Consider the following 20,719-nt stretch of genomic DNA (forward strand, 5'->3'; position numbering starts at 1 on the left):
CTTTGAGTACATGTCATGGTAATCCGTCTGGCCCAGCGGCTTTGTAAATGTTGACCTGTTTAAAGGTCTTGCTCACATCAGCTACCGAGAGCATTACCACACAGTCATCCAGAACAGCTGGTGCTCTCATGCATGCTTCAGTGATGCTTGCCTCGAAGCGAGCATTTAGCTTGTCTGGTAGGCTCGAATCACTAGGCAGCTCGTGCCTGGGTTTCCCTTTGTGGTCCATAAGAGAGTTTTCAAGCCTAGACACATCCGTGGAGTGCCAGAGCCGGTGTAGTAGGATTCAATCTTAATCCTGTATTGACGCTTTCCTTGTTTGATGGTTCGCCTGAGGGCATAGCGAGATTTCTTATAAGTGTCCGGATTAGTGTCACGCTCCTTGAAAGCGGCAGCTCTAGCCTTTAGCTCGATGCGGATGTTACCTGTACTCCATGGCTTCTGGTACGGTCTCTGAGGGGACGATGTCGTCGATGCACTTATTGATGAAGCCGGTGACTGAGGTGGTATACTCCTCAATGCCATTGGATGAATTCCATAACATATTCCAGTCTGTGCTAGTAAACCAGTTCTGTAGCGTAGCATCCACGACATCTGACCACTTTCGTATTGAGCGAGTCACTGGTTTAGTTTTTGCTTGTAAGCAGGAATCAGGAGGATAGAATTATGGTCAGACTTGCCAAATGGAGGGCGGGGTAGAGCTTTGTATGCATCTCTGTGTGTGGAGTAAAGGTGGTCTAGAGTTTTTTTTCCCTCTGGTTCCTCTGATTTGTTTGCCTGCATTAAAGTCCCCGGCCACTAGGAGCACCACTTCTGGATGAGCATTTTCTTGTCTGCTTATGGCCTTATACAGTTTGTTGAGTGCGGTCTTAGTGCCAGCATCGGTTTGTGATGGTAAATAGATGGCTACGAATAATATAGATGAGAACGATTGGTAGATAGTGTGGTCTACAGCTTATCATAAGGTACTCGAGACTTCTTTAGTATTAGACATTGCGCACCAGCTGTTATTGACAAGTAGACACACCCCCACCCCTCGTCTTGCCAGACGTAGCTTCTCTGTCCTGCCGGTGCATGGAAAATCGCGCCAGATCTATTTTCCCCGCCATCGTTTAGTCACTACTCAGTGAAACATAAGATATTACAGTTTTTAATGTCCCGTCGGTAGGATAATCTTGATCGTAGGTCATCAATTTTATTTTCCAATGAGTGCACTTTGGCCAATAGAACGGGTGGCAGTGGGGGTTTACGCGCTCGCCTACGAATTCTCAAAAGGTAGCCTGACCTTCGCCTCCTTTTTATCTGTCTTTTCTTCACACAAATTACAGGGATTTGGGCATGTTCCCGAGAAAGCAGTATATCCTTTGCATCGGACTCGTTAAAGGAAAAAGCTTCTTCCAGTTTGAGGTGAGTAATCACTGTTCTGATGTCCAGAAGTTATTTTCAGTCATAAGAGACGGTAGCAGCAATATTATGTACAAAATAAGTTACAAAAAATGCAAAAAACTAACAAAATAGCACAGTCGGTTAGGAGCACATAAAACATCAGCCATCCTCTCCGGCGCCATTCTACTAAAGCAATAGCCGTGTGTGGTCAACTATCATTTCAGCACCGCTATGATTGGGACAGCGTTATAGCGCTGCTTTGAAACAAGCCTGTGGACTCATCTAGTTTGTTCGTCTCACAGTTATCAGGACATTTTGCAAGAATGTTATAGCCTAAGCTAGTGTATAAGGTGTGATTATTTTTCTCTTCACTCACATAGTACCCCAGGCTATATCCCAGACTCAAAGCCCTTGTCTTTTAATCAAAGTCATTTTGACTCACCGAATCTGTTTGGTTATTTGATCTCTGGCTGGGCAAATAAGTGGAGGCAGCTCCTCTATTAGTTTGCTAATATCTGAGCAGACACATTCGGCATGCTATAATATAGCATAAATCAAGTGTATTATTTTGCTAATGACTTGTGCTTAGGCAACTCAAAAAGCCCACGGAGTTTGTGAAATATGAACACGAGACTCACATCCTTTCGAAAATATAGATTGCTATGATTTTCTGTGCATGAAGATTCCCATTTAACACCACGCGCCTGCTCCCTACAAGGTGTAGAATCAACGCCTAGGCATAGGTTGTATTAGTGTTAACGCCCAGGTGGTGCAACAGATATCATTTTTAGGTCCAGCGTAGAGCACATTTTACATTGGACATAGATTTACAAACCACTTACAATCAACTGGTGCAACCACCTCATGGTGTTGCAAGCACATAACCTACTGAGCAATGGAACATTGAAGAATGGAACATTGTGAATTTTGAGATGCAGACTTACCACTCTCCTGACAGTCATCGTCCAGGCCATCGTACAGGCCGGAGATGGTCGTCACGGCTGTGTACACACAGTAGAGGTCAGAGCTCAGCCTGTCTGCCATGCTCTCCTCGTAGCTGTGACACCCGCGCAGCTGCCCCACCATCTGGCCAATCAAATCTTTGCAGATCCCCGGCAGGGTGGAATCTAATGAGCTGGGGTGCAGCGAGGGCGTTTTGGCCACACCGATCAGACCTGGAATAGAGACAGACAAGTAGGCCAATATAATTACATGGAATATGAAGGAAACTCCACGTGGACTACGAGAGCTATAACTGTAAGCCTACAGTAGCTTGCGAAATTATTCACCCCCTTGGCAACCTGGAAATAAAATCTATATTTGGGAGTTTGTATCATTTGATTTACACAACACGCATACCATTTTGAAGATGCAAAATATGTTTTGTGAAACAAACAAGAAATAAGACAAAAAAACAGAAAACATGAGCGTGCATAACTGTTCATCCCCCAAAGTCAATACCTTTTGCAGCAATTACAGCTGCAAGTCTCTTGGGGTATGCCTCTATAAGCTTGGCACATATAGCCACTGGGATTTTTGTCCATTCTTCAAGGAAAAACTGCTCCAGCTCCTTCAAGTTGGATGGGTTCCGCTGGTGTACAGCAATCTTTAAGTCATACCACAGATTCTCAATTGGATTGAGGTCTGGGCTTTGACTAGGCCATTCCAAGTCATTTAAATGTTTCCCCTTAAACCACTCGAGTGTGGCTTTAGCAGTATGCTTAGGGTCATTGTCCTGCTGGAAGGTGAACCTCTGTACCAGTATCAAATCTCGAAGACTGAAACAGGTTTCCCTCAAGAATTTCCCTGTATTTAGCGCCATCCATCATTCCGTCAATTCTGACGAGTTTCCCAGTCCCTGCCGATGAAAAACATCCCCACAGCATGATGCTGCCACCACCATACTTCACGGTGAAGATGGTGGGGTGATGAGAGGTGTTGGGTTTGCCCCAGACAGTGTTTTCCTTGATGGCCAAAAAGCTCAATTTTAGTCTCATCTGACCAGAGTACCTTCTTCCATATGTTTGGGGAGCCTCCCACATGCCTTTTGACAAACACCCCTTATTGTTCAAAGTTTCAGATATTTTTTTATAACCCAACCCTGATCTGTACTTCTCCACAACTTTGTCCCTGACCTGTTTGGAGAGCTCCTTGAGCTTCATGGTGCCCCTTGCTTGGTGGTAGCCCTTGATTAGTGGTGTTGCAGAGACTGGGGCCTTTTGGAACAGGTACTGAGATTATGTGACAGATCATGTGACACTTAAATAAAGTCCACCTGTGCGCAATCTAACTAATTATGTGACTTCTGAAGGTAATTGGTTGCACCAGCTAGGGGCTTCATAGCAAAGGGGGTGAATACATATGCACGCACCACTTTTCCGTTTTTGATATTTTAGAATTTTTTTAAACAAGTAATTTTTTGCATTTTACTTCACCCATTTGGACTATTTTGTGTATGTCCATGACATAAAATCAATTTTAATTGCAGGTTGTAATGCAACAAAATAGGAAAAATGCCAAGGGGGGTGAAAACTTTTGCAAGGCACTGTATTTTTATTTGACACCTAATGTTATATCATTCTTTCATTTCTATATACAGTAGCCTGGAAAAGAAACTAAAAGTACTTCAGTGTCTTACACACACAGGACCGCACAACACAACACACATACCAGAGGACTGTGAGGTGTTACTGTTATGAAGGCTTTGAATAGGGTGCACTCGGATTTCGTAGAGACGCCCTGAAATCCTCCTGCTCTTCAACAGGCTTCTGCTCCTATAATGGTGGGGAACAAAAAACAAAAAACACACGACTAATGTGTCTTGGAAAGGATCTCAACAGTCTAACACAGCATTGCCCCAACTTTCACTGATGTGAAATCAAATTAATGTCTGATAGGCACCACGCACCAGCTACATTTCATTCACCTATCCTGTTATCATATCAGTGCAGATGAAGGAGAGGAGACAGGAGCAGAGGAGGAGAGGCCATTTAAAATAATTGAGAGTCAAACATTGGTTGGCAGAATGTGAGTGTTCTCTCGGGCAGCGTCCCGATTACCCACACTTTGTACACTCCCGTCAATGGTGAATTCCCTCCAGCTAAGGCTTTCAGAAAATCCAAAGCTTTTAAAATCCATGACGGGGAGTGAACACTTTGGGAAAAGCAGGGCTACGGGAGACCGAGACACACACACAGCCAGACCAACAGAGATAAACAGGGCACTAGCTGTGGCTGCTAGTGATTCAGGGTAGACTCCAGAGGATTCAGGTGAGAGTGAGTAGCGAGAGAGACCGAGATGGTTTCCACGTTTCCTTTAGCCTCCTCTCCTTCACTGCAGGCACCACCAGGCCCATAAACATAGCCAACAAAAAAAATAGCTTGGGGGAAAAAAGTTGCCGCGAGGGGAAAAATTAGGGAAATGTTTCTGTGTGGTTATTTCACACTGAGGTGAAGAAAAATTATACATTGAACTACCAGGATGTGCCAAGTAGTAAATCAACAGAGTGGAAATATCAATACGAGCGCTGTAGAAGAAAAAAAATACCCAACACGTTCCATATGTTCAACGAATTATAGTTTTCTATGTTCACTCAAGTGAGCTCAAAAACACGGTTTTCCACATTCATCATATTCAACTTAGTTCTGACACATTTTTGCATGTGAGTTCAATTGAGGAGAATAGAGAGAAAGAGTAGAGACTAGGTTTGTGTCCCAAAATGGCACGCTATTCTGTACATAGTGCACTATTGTTGACCACAGCCCCATAGGGCCTGGTCAATAGTAGTGTACTATATAGAGAATAGGGTGCCTTTTGGGATGCACATTAGAAATTACCTTCTGCGTGAGAAGGAGGAGGCGGTTGAGGAAGCCGATATATCTTGCTCCCACTCATCATTGGGGTCGTAAAACACGTCGTCATCTTTACAGGCGCTGCTGTCCCCCTGGGGAAGGAGAATAAATGACTGCTCAGTTTAACCCCAGACTCATTTATTCAGCTTAAATGAGAAATTACAGGAACGGAGGATGCCCCTCATGCATAAACAAGCGTTTTGTAAATTAGGTGTGCACCGGCAAAATCTACAAAGGGCGGACTGACTGTTCCACTGGTTGAGTGCGAGACAAACAGGGTGGGAGAATGCAGTCTAAATCGACTTGATAGTGGTATGATAACTACCAACTAGATTAACCAGAGAGTATCCACATTTCAATAAAAATGCACCCAACACAGCTCTTTAAATTCAGATGGACAACATATGCATTAGTAGCAAGGAATAACTCAAATGACTGTTACTGACCTGGTCGAGTTCCCTCATGGCAGCCAGGTTGCTCTGGAATTTCTCCAGACTCCAGAAGGTGGAGATGCCCAGTTTGGTGTTCTGCACCTGGACCTGCAGCTCTCCCTTTCCCCCTCCGCCCTCCTTCCCAGACCCCTCGTGTCTAAAAACAAAGTGAAGATTGAAATTAATCGAAAAAGGAAGAGAAAGTGATGACAAGGATTGATATATAATGCAGGGCTTTCTAAGAAAGAGACCTTGGACTCAATGAGACCCCACCCTGCCCAAATAAAGGTTAAATAAATTAAATAAAACAAGATAATTTCATGATAGATGGATCTACAGTAAGATCTCAATATGCAGCAAAGGACTATTTCATGTAAATATTTCATATAGATTCTCTCCACTCGTACCTGCTGAAAACTGTGTTCTTCATGAGTTTGCCACTGATCTTGTTGGCTTCCTCGATCATCAGAGACAACTTCATGGCGTCCCACTGTGGAGGGACTTAAGACAACAGACCACAGAGCATTAGTGTATTTCCTAGGGACAAAACGAAAACAAACAGAACCAAACTGGGAGGGATGTACCCGAGTTTGTCCAATAGAAACTCTCGTTTCATTTGCAAAAAAACGTTTTTCTACAGTTTGCTATGGTGTGGACTAATGAATACACACCAGGTCATCAGAACTGTAACTAGCTACAACACTAGAACCATGCTGTGACGTAATGGAAACGACACTTATCTTTACAACACAGCGCTAGCTATTAGTTTCGGTCCGTTTCCTCGTGAATACAACCCAAAGATAAAAATTCCCAACAATGGTTTACCGTTTTTCAGAGTCTGGCTTCCTTTCTGTGCCACTTTCCTTTGCATCTCCTCAAGGTCTTTGCCGATCTTCCTCTTCTCTGCCTCGAGGGCCTCCACCACCTTGGCCTGTCGGACACCGTGATCGGCCATGGCCTGCCGTGTGGCCTGGGCCTCCATGTGGAGGCGGAGACGTGTCTTGTGCGTGTCCACTTCTTGCTCCAGCTCCACCTTGGCAAACTGCAGCTCCTCCATCTTGGAGACCACCCGCTGCTGGTCCATCTCTTGACACCGCTTCCTTTCGCTCTCCTCCTCCTGGGGGAAGGAAAGCACCATTGTCAATGAGTAAAAAGGTCTTACAGGCCTAATGCAGTCGTTTTATGTATCAAATCATTTCTGTGTAACAATTAAGTACATTACTGTAATAGATTTCCATGAAAAAAGGGCAAAAATAGCTTTTTATCAAAAAACTATTTCTCAAGCAAGAATTTTGCTAGGGCTGTCTGGGAGTGGTCTGAGTAGGGGAAACTGAAAACTAGCTGTTATTTGTTGAAAGTTAATAGTCTATTAACCAAGTCACCACAGAAATCTGGAACCTGTGCAGATTGTATTTTCAAAACAGCATACTTTTTTTTGCAATTTCACTTGTTTTTGAGAAATGGAAAAGCGCATAGAGATTTGGTTGTTAAAAAGCAAACGTCTCAGGTTACACCGTTGTAGGACTACAAAATGTTACACCATTGTAGGACCACCTAACCTTTAAAATCAAGTAAAGTACATGGTCAGGTAAAAAAAAAAAATCACAAGGCCAGATGGAAACACCAAATTTGTCTAAACTTTCCAAATGTCGACAAGGTGGGATCTTTTTTGGTCTGTAAAATGTATTATGCTAGAAATGGCGTAATGTATGCGCAAATATTGATATAATAACCATCATATTGAAATAAACTTGAGTCACGTGATTATATGATCTGTGGTCCGCCCACTACGACTCAGGAAAGCATGTAGGTTATTAAGCTACAGATGAACTTCACAGGGTGGTGAAAGTGCACGAGGAGCTTGATGCTCCTTTCAATTAAATATCAAGGGTCTTATTCTGGTGACATGATTGATGCTTGGCTGCTGTTTGACAAATACAAAATGATCCCACTCTTAATAATCTCATCATGTAGGCAGCCTACTCGAATTGTATCTGCAAGCTGTTCGCTATGTAACGCAACATGTGGGAAAACCATCATTACAGTTGAAAATGCAATAGAAACCCAATTAACTTGTATTTGTTGTTCAGTACATGGGAATTTAAGCACAAAAGTAATTGTGTGCATTAACGTCATCACGTACAGCATTTTGTCTAGAGATTGAAACATCTCCGGCGCGAAAATGGGTATCTAGACCCAGGGTCGAGACCTCGACCCCACCCTGTGCAACTGGGTCCTGGACTTTCTGACGGGCCGCACCCAGGTGAAGGTAGGAAACAACTCCACCCCACTGATCCTCAACACTGGGGGCCCACAAGTGTGCGTTCTTAGCCCCCTCCTGTACTCCCTGTTCACCCATGACTGTGTGGCCATGCACACTTCCAACTCAATCATCAAGTTTGCAGATGACACTACAGTGATTACCAACAACGACAAGGCCTACAGGGAGGTGGCGAGGGCCCTCGGAGTGTGGTGTCAGGAAAATAACCTCTCACTCAACAAAACAAAGGAGATGATCGTGGACTTCAGGAAACAGCAGAGGGAGCACCCCCCCATCCACATCGACGGTAGAATAGTGGAGAAGGTGGAAAGTTAAGTTCCTCCGCGTACACATCAGAGACAAACTGAAAAGGTCCACCCACACAGACAGCGTGGTGAAAAAGACGCAACAGCGCCTCTTCAACCTCAGGAGGCTGAAGAAATTTGGCTTGTCACCTAAAACACTCAAACTTTTACAGATGCACAATCGAGAGCATCCTGTCGGGCTGTATCACCGCCTGGTACGGCAACTGCACCGCCCTCAACCGCAAGGCTCTCCAGAGGGTAGTGCCATCTGCACAACGCATCACCGGGGGCAAACTACCTGCTCTACAGCACCAGATGTCACAGAAAGGCCAGAAAGATCATCAAGGACAACAACCACCCGAGCCACTGCCTGTTCACCCCGCAATCATCCAGAAGGCGAGGTCAGTACAGGTGCATCAAAGATGGGACCGAGAGACTGAAAAACAACTTCTATCTCAAGGCCATCAGACTGTTCAACAGCCATCACTAACAGAGAGGCTGTTGCCAACATACTGACTCAAATCTCTGGCCACTTTAATTAATGGACTTAATAAAGGTTTCACCAGTCACTTTAATAATGTTTACATATTATATTACTCATCTCATATGTATATACTGTATTCTATACCATCTACTGCCTCTCGCCTATGCTGCACGGCCATCTCTCATCCATATATTTATATGTACATATTATTATTCATCCCTTTACATTGTGTGTATAAGGTAGTTGTTGTGAATTTGTTAGATTACTTGTTAGATATTACCGCATTGTCAGAACTAGAAAAACAAGCATTTCGCAACACTCGCATTAACATCTGCTAACCATGTGTATGTGACCAATAAAATTGTATATTGTTTTTGCTGATTATTTTTACATTCGCATTCAAATCTGTCAGCAATTGGAGCAGATGACCACAAAACAGTACACTGAATGACTGACTACAAAATGTTACACCGTTGCAGGGTTTTTTCTGGATCAAAATGGGACTTAGGCGCTGGGCGTGGCCAACGGCGCGGTCGCAAACCGGAAAATTCTGAGGTGCTCCTCTTGAAAATGTAAAGATTAAGAGTTGGACCGCGAAAACACTTAAGCGGCCCACCTGATACTTTTCTATGCAGAAAAAACCCTGCCGTGGTATCCCTATGACTACAAAATGTTACACCGAGTGACTATGCCGGATAAGTAGCCAACACTCTGATTTAGCTGGTCATTGGTCAATTCAGTAGCCCTGACATTACACCGTTACACTAAATGACTCACTTTATACAAGACAGTGAAGACACCATGGTACTTTACATAAGGTTTGATGTGAACATGAAGGCAGTGGCCGAGATTTGTCAGTGTTTTCATTCACACATTAGTCCTACATGTGCGTAAAGCCATGGTTGGCGTACCAGTTCTCTCTCCAGGGCTTTGATCCTGTTCTCATACTGAGTCTTCTGGTCAGACAGCTCCTTCTGGGCCATCTCTTTGGCCACCTGGATCCCCTGCATCATCTCCTCTTTGGCCTTTAGCCTGGCCTCCTCGATCTCCTCTTCCAGTCTAGATAGAAACAAAATGGCCTCCTAGTTGCATTAACAAGTTTTCGAACAAGTGCAGTATTGCATCATCGATGTGATCATCTAAAAATATTTTCACCCAGTACGCATGGGACTTTCCGTTATTCACATTGACGTGTGACAGGAATCATATCGCAACCGTTTCTGAATCTTGTGGTCGACTCACTGCGCTCTTTGCCCGGAGAGCAGCTCATTTTTGGCAAACTCAAAGTCCTTATGGCCATCGCCGTCGCCCGTCCAGCATGACACGCGTTTCCCAGACTGCACCTCTGCCGGGTGGTTGAAGCGGAAGTAATGGTCGCCGCCCAGGATCACCCTGTCACCCTAGAAACCACAGAGATATATAAAAAATATTTTTAAAACGTGAGTGATTCATGATTGAGCTCACAGTCAGGTTTCTAATATTGTACCTTTTGCTTTTTATTATTCATCGTATGTGTGTACACAATACGTACATGATGCAGGACAGTGGTCTCAGATACCAGGTTCCCGTTGACAAAGGTCTTGGCGTTTTCTATGGGGATGATGCTGACTTCACCATTCACATTGGAAATTACACTGGAAAGGAACAGTTTAGTCAATTCTAGCCATAACGCAACTGAAACCATACAAGAATGACAACAAAAGGACACTGGAATAGAGGTGTTTCCTATTAAATAACCTGGAGAAGAAAGAAAAAATCTACAGACAGAAGGACCAACAGGTCAAGAACGACAACAAAATTACACTGGAATAAAGTTATTTCATGTCAAACAAACATTAAAATATAAGCAAGTGACAGACGGGACTCATTAGTAGGCTATATGAGGCTATGGTACGATTGTTTTTCCCATGTGTAACTCGACGTTGTTTTTGTCACACTGCTTTGCTTTACCTTGGCCAGGTTGCAGTTGTAAATGAGAACTTGTTCTCAACTAGTTAAATAAAAGGTGAAATAAAACATTTCACTGGTCATCCCCAAAGCCAACACTCCCTTTGGCCGCCTTTCCTTCCAGTTCTCTGCTGCCAATGACTGGAACGAATTGCAACAACAACAAAAAAAAATCACTGTAGTTGGAGACATATCCCCCTCACTAACTTTAAGCGTCAGCTGTCAGAGCACCTTACCGATCGCTGCAGCTGTACACAGCCCATCTGTAAATAGCCCATCCAACCAACTACCTACCTCATCCCCATATTTGTTTTTCTGCTCTTTTGCATACCAGTATTTCTACTTGCACATCCTCACCTGCACATATAACTCCAGTGTAAATTGCTAAATTGTAATTACTTTGCCACTATTGGCCTATTTATTGCCTTACCTACTTACTTCATTTGCACTCACTGTATACAGATTTTCTATTGTGTTATTGACTGTACGTTTGTTTATCCCATGTGTAACTCTGTGGTGTTGTTTTTGTCGCACTGCTTTGCTTTATCTTGGCCAGGTCGCAGTTGTAAATGAGAACTTCTCAACTGGCCTACCTGGTTAAATAAAGATAAATACATGTTTTAAATGGTGCTTCCCCTTTTTAAAAGACACTATTTAAAACCAAAGAGGTGGGTCGGTTCTCCTCACCAGTGGTCGTCTGCGATAAGGGCCCCAGACAGCTGGATGTCGTGGGCGGACTCTGACTTGTGCTGGCCGACCTTGGTCTGTCCCTCCTTAATCATGTATAACAGCATCTCTGACAGCTGCGGGTCCTCGTTCAGGTTTACCAGGTTGGGCAGCCGGTTGTCCACCTTAAACGTGATGCCCTCTTTCTGAGAGGGAGAGGGAAGCAGACAAATATAGGAAGGAATTGACTTTGAAAAAATGTACAATAAACAATGTTTTTAATAAAAAGTGTTAAAAATATATTAAGGATAATTCTTGCTGAAACCCTCATATTAAACACCAATGGTATTCACTAAGTTGGTATATATAGGATAACAGCTTTTTCATTATTATTTGATTATTTTACGTGATAAGGGCCAGAGATAACCGAGGGCCAGAGATAATTACAGACATCTGTGATAATCTGAAGTACACAAAAAGGCCACAAGATGTCATCTGATGAAATTAAAACATGAAAGTTAGCAAATTTCTGGTACTTTACTTTTAACTTAAAAAGTTTTGAGTAATATACCCTCCCTTTGCAACCCTATTAATGAAGCTTAATGTCATTTTCCACTTACAACCAACTAAAACTGACCTGTAATTCTTTGGTTTCCTTACGTTTGCGTTTCTCTGCCTGCTCCAGCTTCTCTCTCCACGCTCTGACAAGAGGTAAAGGAATCAGATTAAAGTAACAAACCAAGACTAAAACAGTTGTTCGGACCCATTTTCATATTTTGCTACCTAGATCAGACCCTCTCTGGTACTAGTGCCTAAGGCGTGTGGAGGTTGTATGGTGGTCACCTGTGGGCCTCGGCCATCTCCCTCTCCTGCTGGGTTAGCTGGCTCTTCAGAGCTAAGATCTCCTGCTGGAAGAGGTTCATTTTCTCCGGCTCGATGCCCTGAGAGCTCATTTGAGCAGCCCGCAGCTTCTCCACCTCAGCTTTCAGCTCTAGTAAACAAAGACACAAACGACATTGTTTGTTAAATTGCCACCAAAACAGAAAAGTGAGGAGCCATTTTGTATGAGCTTTTGTTCATAACAATCACATGTATGATGTCAAAAGACAACTTATTCTTGCAACCTACCCTTTAATACACATAATATGGTGATACACCACAGAAGGTAGATGGTCTCAATCTCTGCACTGTTTCCCCTTCCGTGGTCAAATAAAGTATTTGCAAATGTGGCGCAGCTATCTCCTTTCAATAATACCTGCATGACAGTTGACTTAGCCCCCGTGTAAAGTGACAGTGTATAAATATGTCCCGAAGGCAAGGTTAGAGCCGGGCTACCTAATTCAATCTGGTGGATAGATAGGAAAAAGAGAGCGAGAAAGACAGAGTTGGGTGGTGGCATGGTGAGGGAGAGCGAGGCTGACCTCTTATGAGCTTGGCGTTGGTGTCCTCGTTGACCTTGGCCACGTTGATGATCATGCGGGCCTGCTTGGCGTACCGCAGCGTGCTCAAACTCTCCTCCACATTGCTGCCCGCCGGGCTCAGGGTGGCGATCATGGCAGTCTTGGAGTTTCCACCCAGGCTCTCCTTCAGCAGCCTGGACACACGGGCGACACAAACAACATTCAGTTTACCTCTCGACAAAACTACTTACTTCACAAACTGACTTTACCAACCTCTCGCAATTTCATAAGGATATCTTGTACAGGTAGTGGCATTGCCAACAACACAAACCATGATCTTATCCCCACATAGTTAATCCATGTTAAATATTACCAATGTTTCTATTGAGGAATCTAAACCTCAATATCTCCTCCTTCTCATTAGTTTCAAAAGCTTGATGAAATAAGTTTGTAGTTTACAATACTGTGGTGTGGCAAGGTAAGGGTCGATTCCATTTCAATTAAATCTCTAACTTGATAATGGATTTCAGCCCATCCCAATTGTTTGTATAACAAGCATTCAACTCTTTAGCCTGTCAGTGAAGTTTCTCTTACTCACCATGTGAGCACAGAGTCCCTATAGGGAGTGAAGACCTTCCTCTTGGTCTGGGCCTGCTCTGACAAGGCAGAGATCACCTTCCCCAGGGTCAGCAGCGACTTGTTGATGCTGGCACCCTCCTGGGATACAGGGGAATATGATACAGTTAGGCTGGATGGATTTGATAGAGAGAACAGATTGGCTCCAATTTGACTGGTTTTGAACTTTGCAAAAAATAAATGACAAATAGTGGGAAATGTCTTTCCGAGGAAATTCACTTCCTAATATAGGATAGGCCATATTTTACGCTTCGACATTGACTGGAAATAAATATTGATAACACATTTGTCTATGCCTGCAAATCGTCTTTCTCTCGTTGTTGCGCCTATGGCCCATGTGCGTCTCAATTAAATAGCCTGAAGGCTATATGCATAGGCGGAAAAGCACAACCTAGTTGTACAGTCGTGGCCAAAAGTTGAGAATGACACAAATATGAATTTCCACAAAGTTTGCTGCTTCAGTGTCTTTAGATATTTTTGTCAGATGTTACTATGGAATACTGAAGTATAATTACAAGCATTACATAAGTGTCAAAGGCTTTTATTGACAATTACATGAAGTTGATGCAAAGAGTCGATATTTGCAGTGTTGACCCTTCTTTTTCAAGACCTCTGCAATCTGCCCTGGCGGATTAACTTCTGGGCCACATCCTGACTGATGGCAGCCCATTCTTGCATAATCAATGCTTGGAGTTTGTCAGAATTTGTGGAGTTTTGTTTGTCCACCCGCCTCTTGAGGATTGACCACAAGTTCTCAATGGGATTAAGGTCTGGGGAGTTTCCTGGCCATGGACCCAAAATATCGATGTTTTGTTCCCCGAGCCGCTTAGTTATCACTTTTGCCTTATGGCAAGGTGCTCCATCATGCTGGAAAAGGCCTTATTCGTCACCAAACTGTTCCTGGATGGTTGGGAGAAGTTGCTCTCGGAGGACGTGTTGGTACCATTCTTTATTCATGGCGGTGTTCTTAGGCAAAATTTTGAGTGAGCCCACTCCCTTGGCTGAGAAGCAACCCCACACATGAATGGTCTCAGGATGCTTTACTGTTGGCATGACACAGGACTGATGGTAGCGCTCACCTTGTCTTCTCCGGACAAGCTTTTTTTCCGGATGCCCCAAACAATGGGAAAGGGGATTCATCAAAGAAAATGACTTTACCCCAGTCCTCAGCAGTCCAATCCCTGTACCTTCTGCAGAATATCAGTCTATCCCTGATGTTTTTCCTGGAGAGAAGTGGCTTCTTTGCTGCCCTTCTTGACACCAGGCCATCCTCCAAAGGTCTTCGCCTCACTGTGCGTGCAGATGCACTCACACCTGCCTGCTGCCATTCCTGAGCAAGCTCTGTCCTGGTGGTGCCCCGATCCCGCAGCGGAATCAACTTTAGGAGACGGTCCTGGTGCTTGCTGGACTTTCTTGGGCGCCCTGAAGCCTTCTTCACAACATTTGAACCGCTCTCCTTGAAGTTCTTGATGATGCAATAAATGGTTGATTTTACGGTGCAATCTTACTGGCAGCAATATCCTTGCCTGTGAGGCCCTTTTTGTGCAAAGCAATGATGACGGCACGTGTTTCCTTGCAGGTAACCACGGTTGACAGAGGAAGAACAATGATTCCAAGCACTACACTCCTTTTGAAGCTTCCAGTCTGTTATTCAAACTCAATCAGCATGACAGAGTGATCTCTAGCCATGTCAACACTCACACCTGTGTTAACGAGAGAATCACTGACATGATGTCAGCTGGTCCTTTTGTGGCAGGGCTGAAATGCAGTGGAAATGTTTTGGGGGGATTCAGTTCATTTGCATGGCAAAGAGGGACTTTGCAATTAATTGCAATTCATCTGATCACTCTTCATAACATTCTGGAGTATATGAAAACTGCCATTATACAAACTGAGGCAGCAAACCTTGTGAACATTTATATGTGTGTCATTCTCAAAACTTTTGCCCAAGGCTGTATATTCAAGGAAATTAACTTCCTAAACATATAGCTAGGCTATAATTAGGCTCCGACATTGACTGGAAATAAATATTTATTACACATTTATTTTACTGTGTGCAAATCGTCCCGCTCATAAAAGTCAATCAAAAAGTATATTGAGTCAAGTGCAAATGTCCTCTCTCCTATTCTATTTCACTCAAACCTTCGGGTTCAGGCCGTCGGGTTCAGAACCAGTTCTTGCAGGAGCGGGTGGGAGTCGGACAAGAAGTCAGCGAGAGCGAGATGAAGAAATCAAGTCCAACTACCAGTGCTTACCCTGAGGCGGTCTCCGCTGGTCTGGGCTGAGGAGCAGCGTTCGCTGCCGGCCAAGTCCACCAGGTTGATCCTGCTGGTGATCCTGTGGTCATGTTCTTCCCCTTCCACAAACTCAGTCTACACAGACAAAGGGAGAACAGTCACACACACACAAAACATACAAGTAACTGACAAAATAATGGAAACACTTGAGTAAATGAGGGATACAAAGTAGGTGTTAATTAAGCAATTAACATTCCATCATGCTTAGGGTGATATATAAAAATGCTGGGCATGCCATTAGTTTAGCTACTAAGGTCCCATAGGATGACCATGCTTCCAGCCACAGGGCAAGAACAGTCTCTGAATGGTTTGATGAGCGTGAAAATTATGTAAGCCATATGCCATGGAAGTCTCAGTCACCAGATCTCAACCCAATTGCACACTTATGGGAGTCTCTGGAGCGACGCCTGAGTGTTTTCCACCTCCAAACACAAAACATCAAATTATGGAATTTCTTGTGGAAGAATGATGTCGTATCCTTCCAATAGAGTTCCAGACACTTGTAGAATCTATGCCAAGGTGCATCGAAGCTGTTTTGGATTGTGGTTGCCTTATTAAGACCCTTTATGTTTGTGTTTCCTTTATTTTGGCAGTTAGCTGTATGTGTGTATTCAAACAGAAAAGGAGATGAGCGACACACAAATGAAACAAATGTGCATAAAAACAGAAACACGAAGAACCACAAACACAAAGGACACAAGACAAACAGACCCAGATCGTCATCAGAAGAAACAAATAATTGGGTGGATATCCACAGTGGGTGGATAATATGCATTTAGATGCACAAAGTAACGCTAACAGCATACACACACAAAGAGACAGGGCGGGGAGTTCACCTTGGTCTGTGTCATAACCAGAGTAAATACGGAGTGGGATCGGGAGCTCTTGTCGTTCATGCCCGTGGCTGCAGTGGCTCGCTGCTTGTTCCCAAGCTCCAGCCAACCCTGGTAAGAGTGTGTATTCACCACACATTTATTGAGCAGTGTTCAAAAGTGGTAAGAGCTCGCTACATATCATGGACGGGTTCAGCAGGACACGTTTTGGAACGTTCAGATAGAAATATGCCATGCCTTTCTGTCATGTAGAGTAAGGGATCACGTCAGCTCTATTAATGGCATTTATTGTGTTTTTTTAACCCCTTTTTTCTCCCCAATTTCGTGGTATCCAATTGGTAGTTACAGTCATGTCTCATCGCTGCAACTCCCGTATGGACTCGGGAGAGGCAAAGGTCGAGAGCGGTGTGTCGTCCAAAACACAAACGAACACAAGGCTCACTTAACCCGGAAGCCAGCCGCTTACACTGTCGCAGCCAGCCGCTTACACTGGCAACAGTGTAAGCGTGCACTGCGCCCGGCCCGCCACAGGAGTCGCTAGTGCGCGATTGTACATGGACATCCCTGCCGGCCAAACCCTCCCCTAGCCCGGACAAAGCTGGGCCAAATGTGTGCCGCCCCATTGGTCTCCCGGTCGCGGCCGGCTGCGACAGAGCCTGGACTCAAACCCAGTGCCTTAAACCACTGCGCCACTCGGGAGGCCATTAATGGCATTTCTATCTGCAACGTTCAACAATGTTTGGCAACTGAACGTGGCCCAGTGTTAAGAAATTGTGTCTGCAAAGCAACTTACCTGAATGTCTGCATAGGAGCTCACCACGTTTCTGTGAGCAAACATATAGTCAGTGAGTGAATCCATAAGACTAGCAATCCATCATTACATTTAACAAGATAAGAATGGAAAGAGTAAGTTTGCTCACGTTGTCAGCTCAGCAACGTAAGGCCCGTTGACTGGATGTTCCCTCACCCTTAACTACAAAAACAGAGCATTTGGTCATTACTAAGCTCATTGATGTAAAATGGCATTGAGAAACAACACATATCATAGGGCCATTCAATAGAAATGTCATGTTTCAATTCATATCGGTTATCTTTAGGGAGTTTGTCCTACTCACAGGCCACCTCTTTTGGTTTTGTTCATTCCTGGCAATGAGCAGGTCATGGATTTTCTCATTGTACACCTCAAAGTAGCTCATCTCCAGATGACATGTAACCTGTAATACATCGACAGCCACATAAAAATGCATTGCATGATAACTGAACAGAGTCAACAATATGTGCAACTTGGTATGAATATTATCTGAATTAATAGCTAATAGGGTACCTCCTGATTATCAACCACAGACAGCCTAGAGAAGAGCTCCTCGCAGAATCTTGGTGTTACACCTGCTTCTTCCCCAACACCCATCATACTGCAGGAGAGTAACAGAAGAACATATAGTCCAATTGAACATATGGATGCAACCACAGTTTACATGGCTTGCGTCACAAAGGAACATTACATTAGACCAGGGTTTCCTAATCTTAGCCCTGGGTGCACGTTTTGGTTTTTGCCCTAGCACTACACAGCCGATTCAAATAACAAACTCATCTGCAAGCTTTGATTATTTGATTCAGCTGTGTAGTGCTAGGGCAAATACCAAAACATGCACCCAGGTGGGGGCCCAGGACCGAATTTGGGAAACCTTGCATTAGAACCAATACATTATACGATTTGAGTGTTTCTTCAAGTTGTGGGAGTGAGCCTTACGTGTAAGACTTCCCAGATCCAGTTTGGCCATATGCAAACAGACAGGTGTTGAAGCCCTCAAAGGCCCTCTCCAGAAGTGGCTTTGCTAGTTTTTCATACACCGTCTGCTGGCTGGCAAAGCCGGGGTCGCTTTTGTCGACGGAACAGAAGGAGAAGTCATACGTGAAGGAGTAGCTCTGCTTGGTGTCTGGATGTTGGACAAGAGTCTCCTGGTTATCCATGAAGATCACCTGCAATGCTTTCTCAGTCTTCTCCCTGAATATGAATGAAAGGCAGATATTTCATTGTCATTATTTAAGTCACTATTTATGGATAACTGTAGAAACAAATTAGTAGAATACAAGTTCAAAGACAGCAATATTCATTCCAAACAATAGAAATGTCATTAAGAGCTGGCTGAATGCAATTTCAATTAACAATTCATCACAAGCAGATGCTACATATTTATACCTGGTGTTGAATGGCCTCATTCTAACCGCAACTGTCACGGCACTGTTCTCCATTTTCAGGGTACCCTGTTCGTGCTTTAGCATCGCACTGGGTGGGAGTAAAAGCTCGGTGGAGAAGGTAGGCGCAGGAGTCGAGGACCTAGCCATGGTCAGGTCGCCATGGGTTGAGTACTTTCTCACCTGCCCGGGCATCAAATTGGAGGTCACGTTTGCTCTTTGACTACTGACCAGAAACTTGTTAGTATGGGGAGTTGCAACAGGCTTTGCAGCTTCCACAGTCACCTGTGCGTGTGTCTTCGGCCTCTCTAGGCCTACCGTTTTTACTGCCACCACTTTTGGGATCTCTTTCCCAGCCAACCTCTCAAAGGCATCCTTCTTTGCTGTGATTTTCTCGAATGGAGTCATTTTTGTGGGTGTTGAAAAAGTTCTGCTATGATCCTCAGGTTTTGTCACATCTACTTTACCCGGGGCTGCTGGCTGTTTTGGTGCAAATAGTTTGACTCCTTTAGAAGGAGTGTTTAAAAGATGAACAGCTTCTCTTGATTTACTTCTAGATGAGCTGTCCCTCAGACTGAATGACCGCAATACAACTGCACTAACAGGCGTTCTAGGGTTTGATTCAGAGAGAACTTTGTAATGATGAGAGTCGGTGCCGCTGACCCAGTGTTGTCTCGAGCTCTCTGTTGCTTTGCTGGTGTCATTACTTGCGCTTTTGTCAATTGAACCTGTCCTGGTTCTGCGTTGCAACGTGAGTCTTTTCTCGGGTACCGGTGTCCTATTCTGAGTGATTTCCATTGTATTTTCACTCATCACAGTGTCGCCGTTCGTACCGGTTTTCCTCTGTAGAGTGAGACGACCTCGACCGGGGGTGCCATTCCTCTGACCTCCGGTTTTTGAGAGTGCAGAGTTCAAATAGGTCGTGTTTATCTCCTTGGTTTTATCCAATGTCAATAATTTCGTATCGTCCCCTTTGATCATTCCTCGCGCAGCTTTTTGGTCTTTCGTGTCAGGAACCCTTGATGTCAAGAAATTGTCATAAAAGGCGGTGTGCTTTTTCGCTGATGTCGAATATAAAGACATGGCTGAGTTTATTTAAAAAATAATAATAAATGTATTACAATCTTTCGTCAATTCCAAAAGAAAAATGTTACCAACGTTATCTGTAGACAAATCAATGAAAGTGCACATCTTCCCCTGCAAAAAGTTTAAAGTTGACGTTAGTTGTATTAAGAAATTGATCATTCGGACATGAGCTGACTAGACAATGCATGCGGTTTTATTTGGTCGTTTAGTTGGTGTACGACGTTAGCTTAGCTAGCTAAATTAGCCAGCTAACGTTAGCTAACTGTCCATAACACATTGAAAAGCTGAAAATGATAATCTGATCAGTTTAATAAGTAAAGGTTAATATAATTCGGACATTCACAATTATATTTGCCAGCTACTTCTCAAAACAGAAGAATTTAACTATTTCTTCTGAGTTTGTTTACCATTTCACTGTAGTGGTTGACATCTGCCCCGCGTCGATTTCAAACTCCTATCAGTGGTGTGCTATTGGCTAGACACAAATTACGTCACCGTCCACAGCAGAACAAAATACATGCAGAGCCTGTGTTTGAAAGGTAGATAGCAGTATTTCCACGCTTGAGACTAGATCCATCGTCTCAACAAAATGCACAACTACACTACACGATCGAAAGTATGTGGACACCTGCTTGTCGAACATCTCATTCTAAAATCATGTGCATTAATATGGAGCTGGTCCCCACCACTCTTCACTAAAAGTTGTAACATTGCTGCAAGGACTTGCGTCCATTCAGCCACAAGAGCATTCGGAAGGTCGGGCACTGATGTTGGGCGATTAGGCCTGGCTCTCAGTCAGCATTCCAATTCATCCCAAATGTGTTCAATGGGGTGTTGAGGTCAGGGCTCTGTGCAGGCCAGTCAAGTTTTTCCACACTGATCTCGACAAACCATTTCTGTATGGACCTCCTTTTGTGCACAGGGGCATTGTTATGCTGAAA

At 43.9% G+C, this 20,719-nt stretch overlaps 1 protein-coding gene across 2 annotated transcripts in view; it reads right to left on the reverse strand.

The window, feature by feature from the left end:
• Positions 1-20,339, reverse strand: part of kif14 (kinesin family member 14) — a 51,397-nt gene extending 31,058 nt beyond the window's left edge. For both annotated transcript variants that reach the window (XM_021603253.2, XM_021603252.2), the window contains exons 1-23: positions 20,186-20,339; positions 18,697-19,889; positions 18,247-18,501; positions 17,821-17,908; positions 17,612-17,710; positions 17,417-17,469; positions 17,290-17,320; positions 16,500-16,607; positions 15,622-15,738; positions 13,329-13,447; positions 12,752-12,924; positions 12,174-12,321; positions 11,968-12,031; positions 11,352-11,536; positions 10,249-10,351; positions 9,960-10,117; positions 9,629-9,776; positions 6,494-6,785; positions 6,076-6,169; positions 5,684-5,825; positions 5,223-5,329; positions 4,057-4,160; positions 2,331-2,561 (exon numbers count right to left, since the gene is read on the reverse strand). In XM_021603253.2, coding sequence (XP_021458928.2) covers positions 2,331-2,561; positions 4,057-4,160; positions 5,223-5,329; positions 5,684-5,825; positions 6,076-6,169; positions 6,494-6,785; positions 9,629-9,776; positions 9,960-10,117; positions 10,249-10,351; positions 11,352-11,536; positions 11,968-12,031; positions 12,174-12,321; positions 12,752-12,924; positions 13,329-13,447; positions 15,622-15,738; positions 16,500-16,607; positions 17,290-17,320; positions 17,417-17,469; positions 17,612-17,710; positions 17,821-17,908; positions 18,247-18,501; positions 18,697-19,775 — 3,898 coding nt within the window. In that variant the 5' untranslated portion in view covers positions 19,776-19,889; positions 20,186-20,339. The remainder of the gene's footprint in view (positions 1-2,330; positions 2,562-4,056; positions 4,161-5,222; positions 5,330-5,683; positions 5,826-6,075; positions 6,170-6,493; positions 6,786-9,628; positions 9,777-9,959; positions 10,118-10,248; positions 10,352-11,351; positions 11,537-11,967; positions 12,032-12,173; positions 12,322-12,751; positions 12,925-13,328; positions 13,448-15,621; positions 15,739-16,499; positions 16,608-17,289; positions 17,321-17,416; positions 17,470-17,611; positions 17,711-17,820; positions 17,909-18,246; positions 18,502-18,696; positions 19,890-20,185) is intronic.
• Positions 20,340-20,719: the final 380 nt, after the last annotated feature.

The sequence above is a fragment of the Oncorhynchus mykiss genome, chromosome 5 (assembly GCF_013265735.2).
Source record: "Oncorhynchus mykiss isolate Arlee chromosome 5, USDA_OmykA_1.1, whole genome shotgun sequence".
NCBI lineage: Eukaryota > Metazoa > Chordata > Actinopteri > Salmoniformes > Salmonidae > Oncorhynchus > Oncorhynchus mykiss.